Source organism: Marmota flaviventris, chromosome 10 (genome assembly GCF_047511675.1).
Source record: "Marmota flaviventris isolate mMarFla1 chromosome 10, mMarFla1.hap1, whole genome shotgun sequence".
NCBI classification, from domain to species: domain Eukaryota; kingdom Metazoa; phylum Chordata; class Mammalia; order Rodentia; family Sciuridae; genus Marmota; species Marmota flaviventris.
In genome coordinates this window covers 115,235,311-115,248,679 of record NC_092507.1, presented here as the reverse complement: position 1 = coordinate 115,248,679, position 13,369 = coordinate 115,235,311, and the positions used below count along the sequence as shown (strand labels likewise).

The 13,369-nt window shown below is 48.0% G+C and overlaps 1 protein-coding gene across 1 annotated transcript in view; it reads left to right on the top strand.

The window, feature by feature from the left end:
• Window positions 1–562: 562 nt before the first annotated feature.
• Window positions 563–13,369, top strand: part of Cadm3 (cell adhesion molecule 3) — a 30,091-nt gene continuing 17,284 nt past the window's right edge. The window contains exon 1 of the mRNA XM_027950789.2: window positions 563–771. Coding sequence (XP_027806590.1) covers window positions 690–771 — 82 coding nt within the window. The 5' untranslated portion in view covers window positions 563–689. The remainder of the gene's footprint in view (window positions 772–13,369) is intronic.

Here is a 13,369-nt window from a genome sequence, read left to right as displayed (position 1 = left end):
GTTGCTGAACAAATAACTAGAAGCTCTTGAGTAAGAACAAGGGATGTTTGTGTTTAGGAGAATGGGGATGGTAACTAGTTACCCACGGGGGAGAGTTAACCCTGGGCACAGTATAGATAGGGGGAGCCCGGGATTTGGGGGGATCCCCAGTGCGAAAGGAGAAGGCGGGGCTGGAGGACCTCAGGCTAGTGGGCACGCCCTTGCCCAGGCCTGCAGTGGCCGCTCCCGCCAGCTGGCCCACCGCCCTGCCTGACTCCCCTCCCTCCACCCCAAGACTAAGAGGGGTGCGTGCACGGGGTCCCACTGCTGAGCCAGCTCCCTCCCTCTGCTCCACACCCGAGCAGGGCTGGCGGAGCTCCCGGGGGAGAAGATGGAAGGCACCACCAATGCACGGAGGGGGTGTGGGAGGCGGGGGGAATGGGGAATGCGGCAGCCTGGCCCCCCCGCGACCAGCCCAGCCCCCCGTCACCCCCCCTCCACCTCCAACCGAATGGTTTGCTCCGAGCGCCCTATTTAATCCCCGCGACTGCAGCAGCGCCGGCTCCCTCCCGGTCCCCGCCTCGCCCCGGGCTTGGAAGCAGCTCCGGGGCGCCCTTTCGGCCAGCGACGTTGTCGGCCCCCTCCCCAGCCCCAGTCCCTGGAGACCCACGATCGCCAGCGCCCAGCCAGGGAGCCGGCCGGGAAGCGCGATGGGGGCCCCCTCCGCCCTGGCCCTGCTCCTGCTCCTCGCCTGCTGCTGGGCGCCCGGCGGGGCCAACCTCTCCCAGGACGGTGAGTGAGGGAGGGGGCGGCGCCAGGGGAGGTGGGGACTGACCCGAAGCCAGGGTTCGGATTGGGAGCCTGTCGGCTTTGTTTGGAACCGGGGGGTTGAAGTCGCCAGCCGCTATAATACCCTTGTGTCTGTCTCTGAGCATCCCTGTCTCCGAGGACCGTGGGGTGTGCCGGCGTGTGCACCCTCCCGTGTACACCGTCGAGTGGGTGTCATCTGCGTATGCGCCCGGGGTTTGCATCTCGGGGTTGACATCTATGAGGAGCAGCCCGGGGTCTGGAGGTGTTGATGTCCGTGTGCGTGTGCGTGCGTGTGTGTGTGTGTGTGTGTCTGGGTGTGCGCGTCTGTGTTGGTGTCTGGTTTTGCATTTCTGTGTCAGTATCTGTGTGTATGTCTGTGTCAGTGTGTGTTGGGGGCGGAGTGAGATTTGTCGCTGTTTCAGTCAGGGCGTGTGTCGGCTGTTTGTGTATGTATGTCTGTAGGGGTTGGGTGACCAGAGCCATCCCCAAACTGCTGTGTGCAAACATTTCTGCTCCCCCGCCCGTCCCCCCCACCACCACCCACGGGCGAGCTCTGAGTGGGCAGGGAAGGGGGCCTGGGTGAGGCTGCCGAGGGGGGCGTGGGCAAGGGAAGGGGGGCTTCTCCTTGGAGCAAAACAACAACACAGGGCGGAGGGGGCCCCAGTTTGGCTGTATCCCTAGCGGTGGCAGAATCGGAAAAGACGCCCAGACAGGAGAGGGGGAAGAAGGTGGAGGGGAGGTTGGGCAGAAGGAAGGATCAAGATGTTTGGGGAGGAAAATCTAAAGCTTTCCTGGGCTGAACATTGATTTCCCCCAATTTGGGGTCGGGTAGGGTACCTAGCTCCGTTACCCAAGTCTACAACTCAAACCTTTGGTTTGTAAAGGTAGAAGGAGGAAGGAAGGGAGTCAGGGGAAGAAAGAGGCGGGGCCAGGGGTGAGGGGACTTGGGGAAGAGCCCCTCCCGCCCAGGGCCAGGCTATGTAGGTCAGCGCTGTGGGGGCACCTCAGCCTTCTTAAAGGCTGCTGATGGTTAATGGGGTGGCATGGGGGCACTTTGTAGGGAGAGCAGGAAGGGAGCCTCAGCTCCGAGCCTCAAGTCCCCAGAGGAGGGAGGGCGGGCTGTGAAGGGACTACAGGAATGTATCCTCCTCCACTCTCCTCCGCCGCGGTCAGAGGTGGGCTGGTGGGGGAGGAGAAGAGGGAACAGGACCTCTGCGGAGCCAAGAGAAGTGAGGAGAGCGGGGGGAGGGCGGCTCTGCCCGGCCAGATGCCAACGAAAAACAGAAGAACCGCAGGGGAAGAGAAAAGGGGAGGCGGCTCCTGGGCTTTGGACTCAGTGGCCAGCAAGGATGGGCACAGGGCGGGGCGGGGTGGAGAGGGGAGGGATTGAAAGTAGAGAGGATGATGTAGAGAATTTCATCGGAGGAAAACAGGCGAGGAGCCAGGGTGCTGGAGGAATTATAGCTCCACCTTGCCTGACCTCCTCCCCCAGCCCTGTCTCCATCATAGTGCAAGAGCTTCCCCTGGTATGGGGACCCTGGGGATCCCCTCCCTACAGTAGACTGGCTGACCTCTTCCACCCTCTACTCATCAGACTCCCTGAGGGGAGTTCCTGCCCAGTCACCACAGAGACAGGAGCCTCTCCTCTCCCCTATATGGAATCCCCATCTCCAGAGAACTGTTCTGATGACCCTAGTCACAGAGGAGGTGAGCAGAGTCCTGGGGGAGAGCAGGCTAAGTGCAAGGCAAAGAGAGGCTGCTGGCTGTGTGTGCCTCAATAATGACCCTCCTACTGGGCCTGGACTTTCAACTGCAGCCCCTGGCCTTCCCTTCCTGCTTACTGAGTTAAAGGGGACAAGTGTCACGCAAACTGTAACTATTTGGCAGTGGGAACTGATGTGCCAGGCTGGGTCCTAAAAAAGATGTCCTCTCCAAAGCCTCAAGCTCTTCTACTCCAGGGTATAAATGTTAGAGACTAGAGTAAATCTGTGCACTAGCCAAGTCTTCCTTCACCAATTGCACTATTCTTTCTTGGTCCTCAACTTGGGAGCCCAGCCCCTACTCAGGCTTAGAGTTGAGAGAAAATGCTTGATTCTCAAATTCAGAAATAATTCTCAGAGCAGTGGCTTGAGGCAAAGAGTGGAAGGCAGAAACTTCTGAATGGGGACTTTCAAGGGAAGAGGTGGGAGGTAGGGAGATGGGAGATGGGGTCCTTTTCCAAAGAAAAGTCACATTGTGCCTGGTTTTGCTTGTAAAGCATCAGGTCTACAGAAAGTGGGCATCTGTCTAGTGGGCAGTATCTCGGGATATACTGATGTATGAGACACAACCACAAGATCATCCATCTTTAAGTAACTCTGCCCCTGAGGTTCTGGATCTGAGAAGGCCAGCTGTGATGGTGGGAGGTAGATGCATGGATTGAATGCTCACAGATAGCAGTCCTGAAGGTCATTCTGACCAGTATCATGTAGGAGGTGTGTCTCATACCCCTGAGTTGTCCTGGAGGCCCTGGGCGTGGGACGAGGTAGTACAGATCTTAATGGGTAATGTTTGACCCAAACTAGGAGAGATGTGGTTGTGAAGGTTTAAAACGCCCTAATATCCTAATGCTTTTGAATGGTCAGGGGTGTTGTGGGTGGGTGGCTATTTCCATTTAGAATAAGGAAAACAAACTTTATGGACTGCTGGGATAGATAGCTCCCCAGAGTACAGCATAAATTTTTTAAGCTTGCTAAGGTGAAAGAGGGCTGGAGATTGGGGAAAAGGCAAGGAACTGATACCTGAACCTGGCTATTAGTGCTCTGGCTAAAAGCTCAGAATTTTGCCACCTGTCCCTCCTTATCTTTCTCCACTGGTATTGGCAGAAGTTGGCAACTCCAGGTTTGAGGGATGTAAGGCCTAGGATTGTACAATGCGGTCAGCTCTGGTGCACAGCTCGACATTCAACATTGTGACCAGCCTCCTTTGGATTCTTCCTTCCCCAGTATGCTCAGCACTCTGATTTGACCTAGCAGAGAGACAGATGGACGGACGGACTTGTTTTGTTTCAGACCAGGTTATAGCAATTTAACCTTGTGCTTCACTGTCCCGTACCTGAAAATCTTTTCCTTCCCAATGACCTTCTGTCCACTGCCATCTATTCTCTAGCCCCCTGGCCAGCTGCCCAGTGTGAAGATCATGCCCAATGTGCTCCAGAAGTCCAGCAGGCCTTCACTCCACTGCTGCCCACGGATCTGCTTGGCAGAGCTATTCTTTCCAGTTTCTGGTCTAGTTGCAGTGGTAACTGTTCTGCTTCTGTTCCTGTTCTCTTCCCAGTGGCAGCTATTAGGAAGGATATGCTCTCCCTTAAGACGCAGGCATCTTCTGGCACAGGGAAACTGAGACCATCACAGAGAAATTATGATAGAGTACAGTTTAGTGAATTCCATGAAGAACCAGGCTGTCTGATGTGGAGCCCAATCTAGGGCATATCAACGGCCTTCCCAGCAGTCATGCCAAACGTTGTATCCTCAGCTCTCCCTGGGTCTGACAGCATGGTTGGTTTTAGTAGTTTTCTCTAGGCCTGTGGTTATTTCAGTGAAACTCCTTTTCAAACAAGCAAAACAGATCAAAGGAGAACTATTCTTGTTGAGATAGAGAAGTAAGACCTGTAGCCCTTGCTGCCTTCCCCTTGGCTTCCTGCCCTCTTAGAATCCTCAAGGAACAACCTGGGTTCTGCTACACAATTCAAAATCCTCTGCCTGAGGCTGAGAGTAGAAGGAGCCCGGTATAGACCCTTAGGCTTCCTTCCTTTCCTTTCCCAACTGGAGAAGAAAGGAGGTCCAGATCTAATTTCAAGAGTGTCTTGTTTGGGATATTCAGTATTCACTTAGAGAGGGTGACTCATAGTTCTGCAGCCATAAGATTCCACAGATGGCATCTTTTGGGTGTTCTGGTCACTTTGAAACAGCAGACTGTGTAGTCGTGCCATTGCTCCATAAATCTTTAGATTTTTATTTTGGTACTCCTTGCTGCTGTCAAATACTTTCTGGTAGTTCAAACAATATGTAGAATGGGATCAAAAGCTGCTTTTCCTTAAGTCACCTGCTAGGAAAACTATCTTCATAGTTTATCACCAGAGAAATAAAATGGAAGGAACTGTCTACTAGCTCAGCAATCCCTTTTTGTTATTTAATTCTCAGTCAGTGGAACCTCATCTAAGGATGGCAATCTAGGTTCCAGATTCTCTTTGAAAAGCAACCTGTGGACTGAACCAACTCCTTACTGACTAGTGAAACGAAAAATCCAGGGCATTAGAAAGCTTGGGTAATTATATCTTCTTTTATTTCTAATTTTACAATTTCATATTTCCTGTTTAACCAGTGGCTATAGGCCAATATACTGGAACATTTCGTTTCCTGTATGGGGTCATGTCCCAGAGGTCCACCCATAAGCTCTGAGAATAGCAATCCTCATGGGAATGCTCCTAAGAGAAAGACAGAGAGAAACAAACCCATCAAAAAGAGAGGCTGGAGAAGCAAGCCATTAGGAAAAGAAACAGGTCTCTAAGAGCTCAAATTAAGAATAAATACTCCATGTCATTGTAAAGCAAAGAAGAATAAGTCTCTAGGCCCAAAGATCCATCTCTACCTCTAAGATCAACAGCAGTGGTGATTCCTTACAAAGTCAGACCAGCTGATACTCAGGGCTCACAACTATGCAAGTAAAAATGCAATCCAATTCTATTATACACGACAAACCCATCCCTTCTAGTAATAAGAAGCCAAACTCTCAAGAGTCATGAACATAGGAAGCTGTTAAGTTTCAAAAAACAGAGGCTCAGTAAAACTACACATTTCTCACTGAAGCAGCAAGTATTGAAGAAAGAATCACTTATTCCTTGAATAAAATTTCCCTTAGGGTTGAAAGAAAGTGACCAACTTTCCCAACTAACACGGAGGTCTCTAAGTCTGGAGGATAATACCCTTCTTAAGAGGCATGACCCCGTACCTCTTCTCCGTGTGTATCTAGTATGGGCTATTTCTAGCAGCTTGGGGTGCCAGGGCATTCTGATGACATCTCATAACCTACCTGGTGAGAATCCACATTTTTGGCTTCCTCATGTCCTGGTTTCTCACAGGGTCTCTGGACTATTTTCCTTCATTAGAAGATGAGCCAAACTCTGGACTGTTTCCTTTATTATAAGATAAGCCAAACTTTATTCATAGTAAGTTCTTGCAAAGTAAAACCCACACCATCATTACTAATGCCTAGGCATTTGACATGATTATAAAGTCAGTCATGTGTTCATAAACTAAGTCTGGTGGTATACCCTATATTTTAGTACAATCTTTTGGATATATATCTGGCAGGTTCAAATAAAGTATTTCAGGAGGTCTTTTAGAACAGGCAGTGGTGTAGCATGGTCCTCACAGAAACCCTGATGTCTGTTCAAGGTCTGCGTGCATGACAGCTGGCTGCCCTAACCTATGATCCCAGTTCCTCTGTTCTCTGTGGAACAAACTACCTGTGCTTTGAGCTCTCCATGGTGCTAGCCACTGACAGTGACACTTCAGGCTCTTCTCGTTGCTCTCCATGGTCCTGCTCTACCTCCAAGCTTCATATTCTCTTTACTCTCCACAGTGCAGCCCTCAGAACAGGGCTAGAATCTCCCTCCCACCCCGACCACAGACACACTCATGATCTTGATTGTGGTCCCTGAGCTGCTCCAAGGGGAACCAATCCCTTAGATATAGATCTGGTGAGTTTTTGTGACCATTTTTTAATCAACTGTAGGAGATTATAAAAGAGCAAGTAATTCTCATGTTTTAAAAAAAAAAAAAAACTGTATTTTGAGATTCTCAAGAAACTGGGATCAGCGGTGACCTCAGAAGGCCTCCAAATAACTAACTAAATGTTTTCCTATATCTGGACTCATAGATTAAAAACAGAACTACAGTCCTATTTTAAATTGAAACATTATTTCTCATACATGAACAGTATGTGTACACCCCAGATGTGGAATTCAAAGTGAGTCCTACTGGGTTCATAAGCATGCACCTCTCACCAGCACTCTGAGCCTGACAATCACTCTAAGTGTTCTGACATGGTGCTTATTTTCCCTTTCCCCTCAACCTTAGCAAATGCAAAGACAATATGTAATAATGGGTTTTCAAAATGGATAACAGAGGAATCCAATATATGAGAGACACAGAAAACAAATATCAAAACCCTGACTCATTTCCCCCACTTTTATAACCATCTGGCACAGAACTAAATGGCCTTAAGTTTTCCAACCCAAAGTCTAGGTCCTTGGCAGTAATCTCAGTAGACATTTTTTTTCTCTTTCAGTACTGGGGATCAAACTCAGGGGTGCATAACCATTGAGCCAAATCCATAGCCTGTTTTTTTTGTTTGTTTGTTTTGTTTTTTTGAAACAGGGTCTTGCTAAGTTGCTTAGGACCTCTCTGAGTTACTAAGTCTGGCTTTGAACATGCCATCCTCCTGCCTCAGCCTCCCCAGCTGCTGGGATCACAGGCGTGCACCACCACACCCAGATTTCAGTATACACATCTTTAAACTGGACTTTGCTACTCTTTGAGAGCATCTGCCAGTAAGCTGATGACGTAACGTATGGCAGAGCGCCGAGAATGCTCAGCCCCTGTCGGTCTTAGACCAGCCAGGCTGCTCCCCATATCACACCAGAATTCTACACGTTCCTCTTTTCCTAAATGCTAACTGACCCATGTCAATTTCTGCATGATAGTTTATATAGCAGTTATACTGAGGAATGACCTACAGCAAAATCTAGGTAGGGGAGCAGGCTTCCAGAATAAATTTCTAGAGCCCCTCCTTCCTTCCCTCATTTGAATCAAGGAGAAGTTTCATCCTCAAGGACAGGTAATAGGAGTGATTTATCTCTATGAGTAAGCCTTCAGGAAGGCAGAATGGGGGTTACAGTAACATCTGGAGTATCTGGCTTCTACTCATCTCCCTAAGACCCAGTTCTCACAAAGAACAGACACGTTTCAGGAAAGACTCAAATGAAGGGAGTCCAACATATTTTTAAATATATACATCATCCCACTGTGTGAACTCTTTTATCTCTGGGATTCTTTAACCCTCTCATCTCTCTTTCTCCCTTTCTCGTGGGGGGGTCTACAGGAGAAGGAGAAGAAAGCTAAATAATATTTAAAAGAATTAAAATACTGTATGCTCTGAGGATTTCTTTTCCCTTCCCCCCCCCCCAGCTAGACTTATACTAATTGTGTATTGATTGCTAAATTATAAGCACCTTTAGCTCATTTACTTCCAGCTCAGGGTCAAGAAGGTCAGGTGCATCACCTTGCCCTAGGGAAAAGAAAAAGAAATGAAGGCTCATGCCATTCATCTCTAGGATGGCCATTACCTGTCTCTCCCCTTTCCGTCATAGACTCCCAAATATTGGCAAGGTAAGATGGAGAACTAGTGCTTCCCATATTGGATTTCACTGGGAATATGCAGTTTCTTGTTTCACATGTTTATTTTTCATCTCCTCGGCCCTGGCTCTTTGCTTCCAATTCTGAATCTAGAATTCCAGCTAAAGCCTCAGACAGGGTGGGTAAAAAGCTCCTGAAGGTGAACTAGTTTATTGAGTCTCTGACTTAAGTATCTGATACTTCTTGGAAACCCAGCAAGACTCTAATAAGTACATCAATGACAGGTAGCTAGGGATCTATCATCATGTTCAGTCTTGAAAGAGCCTGCGGCCAAGTTCTTCCGTTATTATAAAACGAGGGGCCAGTTTTACCATCTGCTCCTAACCATTTGTCACCCAGCAAAATGCAAAAATTACAGTGGGACAAGGGCACTCACTAGTTCTTTTATTTCTTAAGAATGAAATCTTTCCAAACATACATTATATGTTTCCCCTCCAATCTCTATCCTATAATCTCACCCAAATATAACCAAAAAAGAAAAAAAAAAACACCATCACTAAACCCCTGGGTCTCTCATATTTTCATTTATCCTCAACTGCTGTTTAATGCCAACTCTTTTTTGGTTTCCAAGCCCTGGAGTCCAATGTCAGTGACAGATGGACTGAGCCTCAGCCCTGGGGAGGAGAGGATTTGGCCCTCTCCTGGGGAGTTTGAACAGAAGAAAGAGCCTAAATTCTGCTTTGGGGAGAATCTCTGAGTTTAAGCCATATGGTTTTCTGGAAGTAAGGGTTTCTGATTAATATGGGCATGTGAAAAGGGCTCTGTATCTGGGTCATAATAAAAGCTTGTGAGTTTATGTCAGAAAAAAGAATAAAAACAGAGATATGGATAATGAGAATCACAGTGCATTCTTATGTGTGTTGGAGGAAAAGAGTAAGTAGGTTGGAGAACGCATGCGTCTTAAGAGAGCAAAAATGAGCGTATATCCACATCAAAGATGAGACACTCAATGAAGGTTTAAAGAAGAGCGGAAGATATATTTCTGTCAAAACAGTATTCTTTGCCATTTGGGGGATTGTGAGATCTGTAGACTTGGAGGAATGTTGTCTGTTTCAGGGGAGAGTTCAATTCCCAGGAAGGCACAAAGTAAGGCTCGTGTGAACTAAGTGCCGCTGTTTTAGAAATACAGTTTGGTTTTGTTTAGTTTTTAAGTGAAAAGATGGAGGGGGGGAGACTAAATCTCGGTGAGGCTTGGGGAAATCGGGGAAATGGGAGTCGTGTGGGTGTGTAGAGCGGAACACATTTTTCTTCACGTAATGCTCCTAACCGTTGCCCTGAACCTGTCATCCGCACCCTGACTCTGATCACCCAGTGAAGGCAAGCAGTAAAAACAAGTCAGGAAAATCAGAAACAGCAGAGATAAATGCTTTCTTGCCTGCCTTCTAACAAATTAAACTTTTTCAAAGCATTGTTAGCCCAACACACCAAGACATCATCCTAAAATATCTGCAGCAAAGCATAAAACTCAGAGGAGAGTGAGATGGAGCCCGTTCAGAAAAGGAATCCATTTGTGTATTCAGACAGGTCCTGAGGCCCAGGGAGCTAGAGAGGCCCTTCCACTGAGTTAAATGGATCTTTTCCCAAATACCTTCTTCGGATGGGGGATTTTTTTCCCCCAGTTCTATTACATACGTGTGAAAGTATGGTAAATTCAAGGAAAGGGTACAAAATCCCCCCTTGCATTCAGTTTAAAAGGGTATCTAAGAACTCAGACAAAGTCCAACTCCTTGACTCTGTTGTATTAGAATGCAGAGCCCAAGTCAGACCCATCCTGATTTCTGAAGTATGTGATCATGGTGGGAAGGAAATGAGGAGATGGGGTAAACAGACACTCCTAAAATGGCTCAAAGCTGTCATCTTCCCAACAAGAGTCAGTACCTGCACAGAACCAGCTCTCCAGAAGTCCTCACTCAGCCCTCCCTTGTGCCTTGCCCCCTCCCACCCTCACAGCCTCTCAGTGCAGAACCGCTAGATGCTTCCCCACCACACGGCCCAGCCCTAGAAGGAAGGAGCTAAGCCAAGAAAGGGGCGCTTTGGGGATCAGCTTCCCCTCCTTTTCCACCTGACTGCAGTTCTCCTTGTTACGAGTCAATATTGGCGGCAGAGGGGCTTGTTTTGGTTGGGGGCCAGCCCAGGGCTCCCTCCCAGTGCTAATGCACCGAGAACACTGACTCAATAGCAAATCAAAGCAACAGCTGTCCCCACCTCCTTCCCTGCCACCCACTTGCCAGCCTCTGCGCCTCGGAATCTTAACTAAGTCTCCGAGGGCCCCCCCCCCCAGCCTACCACAAGCCCACTTCTGCCTCCAGATTTTTTTTCTCTTGAGCTCAAGAATAGGACATGTTCCTCTGCTTTTTCTCTCTCATCTCTTCTAGCCCCTGTCTCCCACTTCAATTCTGCATGGCCACGGCGCTCCACAGTGCATATGCATGCAGGCAGATATGTGCACAGGTACAACACACACACACACACACACACACACACACACACCTCAGAGTCACTCCTTTTAGCTCCTAAGGACATGTCAGTAGCTTCTGCCCTTCAGCCTCCTCTTTTTTGGGAACTAGAACATGCCAGGAAGGCCTGAAATTTGTAAAGATTCCATCTGCTGCATCTTCAGGAACTCCTTCCTCCTCTCCCCCGGCCCCCAGCTTCTCCAACCTACCTCATACTTAATAGATTTCGTTTCCTTGAGGTTTGGGATCCTGGAGTTCCTCACTATCATTAAGGGGAGACAGGGAAGTAGGGAGGGTGGATGTCACTGGGTGTGAAATCACACGTATCAGTAAGCTTTGAGTAAGCTAGTCCACAAGGATCCTGCTATAAAATGGCAACAGGCTCAGGAGACTGGGGTTATAACCACAGCTCCCACTGACTGCTGGTGTGGCCATGCTTGAGCTCCTAAACTTCTCTGAGCCTTGGTTCCTCATTGTTCAAATGAGAAGGCTGGGCTGGGGGATGTGGTTCAGTGGTAGTATGTGCAAGGCCCTGGCTTCAATCCTCAACACTGCCTAAACCAACACCCCCCCCAACACACACACACACACACACACACACACACACACACACACACACGGGAGGGTAGGAGTGAATACCACTTAGGGTCTAAACAACTCTAAAAGCCTATACTTCTAAAAAATCATAGAGGGAAAACTCTTTTAGGTAGAATGAGGTGTAACAGAAAGAGGAAAAGAATTATTGAATTTGGGCAATAAAGAGTCAGAAAGGGCATGAGTTCCATCCTTTCTGGTAGAATCAAAGATCATAAGAATAACCACCTCTGGCCATTAGGAGTTGGTAGAAAATGACCAGATATACAAATTGACTGCAGTCCTTTAGGAAATACATGAAATAAATAAATAAGTTTGATACTTTATTCTTAACATTTGGCTATGGAAAAGTTTTGAGTAAGTGATGTGTTTGGGGTTTTTGTTTTGGGTTTTGTTTTGTTTTGTTTTGTTTTTTGTTTTGGAGTTTTTTGGGTTTGTTTTTGTTTCTTTTTTTTAGTACTAGAGAAACCAAGGCTTCACATATGCTAGGCAAGTGCTCAGCCACTGAGCTGTATCCCCAGCCATATTTTTAATAAGAACCAAGAGTTAACAGAAAAATAAGTTTGTTTTTTTTTTTATTTTAACCCCACCCTCACGCCCACCACAACAAGCTAACTAAACTACCCCAGAGAGTCTCTCCTCACCCAATCACACACCATTCCAAACCCAGGAAATAAAAACCTTTCATTTTCAACCTGTGGGGGCCAGAACCAAAAGATCTCTGCGAGGTGCGCTATAAAATCTGTTTAAGCCCAGACTGAGTCCTTCCAGACCCTAAATCTCTTGGATAACCTAATGGTGTGAGACCTCTGGGTCTATAAATCCTAGATGTCTGGTCTAAGCTTTACCAAGTTGAGGGGTTCTCCCGCATGCTAGAAACTTGCCAGAGAGAAGATTCTGTCCCCACCCCCATTTACCGCCTATTTCCATTCTAGCTGGCATGCGTCCTAGGAGAGCACAGCAAAGCCAGGAGGCAGCAGGCACATGGGGCCCAAGAGGCTCCTTGATAAACAAGGCTCCAGGTGGAGAAACCAGACAGCAGCAGACATGATAGAGGGAGGAGCAAGGAGGAGCACGGTAGCCTGGTCAGAAAGAGCGAGCGGCAGGGAGCGAGAATCCCCAGGCCCAGATCAGGGAGGGAGGCTCCCCGCTGCAGGACTCAGCTGGGAAGTTCTGAAGTGCCTGCTAGCTGGAGCGGGTCAGAACGAAGGAGAGGAGATCCTTGAGGACATTCTGCTGCCTGTGGGGTGACCAAGGCTCATCCCTGAAGAGCAACAGAGAAGAAGGAACATACCCCCGACACCTGAAAAGACAGAAGGTCCCTGAAGACACCCTGGGCCATCTCTTAGGGCCTAGCTTCCATCTGACCATGCTGGACTATCACGGATATTAGCGAATAGCAAATTTAGGGGAGGGCAGGCCAAATTAGAGGGGAATGGAGGAATGCAGGAGGGAATATTTTGGAACACGGGCCAACCAAGTCCAAGACTGGTGACTCCACAGTGACTTCAGCAAATGTGATGTGATCATGGCTACACAGAGTGACTATAAGAAATGAAGTGTAAAGAGAGTTCTTTATCATCAGGGTAGGTTTTGTTTCTTGTTGGTTTTTTGTGGGAGGAAGGGGATTTTTTTTTTTTTTTTTTTTTTTTTTTTTTGCTTTAAAGTCAAAATGACTCCCCCATATCTTAAGAGTTATCAAATCTGGCTTTCAGATGGGTCCCATTTCCTCCAATTGCACCATCAGCCGCTGTCTGCCAAACAGAATTGTGGCTCCAAGCATAGACCAAAGCCCCAGGAGTCAAACTGTAAGCCTGGTTTTACCATGACCATTCCCTTCCATGTACAACCCAAATATACGTAAGAATTCACGAAGACGCTGGAGTGGGAGAGAAATTAGGAGTGGGAGCCTCTGGTCAAGGAGCCTAGCAGTGAGCTTCCTAATGGTGGCTACACCCTTCTAAAAGTGGGTCCCTTCAGTATTCTGGGCCACAGCCCCCAATATGTGTTTGCCTTGGAGATAACACTCCTCCACCCACCTGTCATGGTAGTCGTGAGGAATAACAAGTAGGC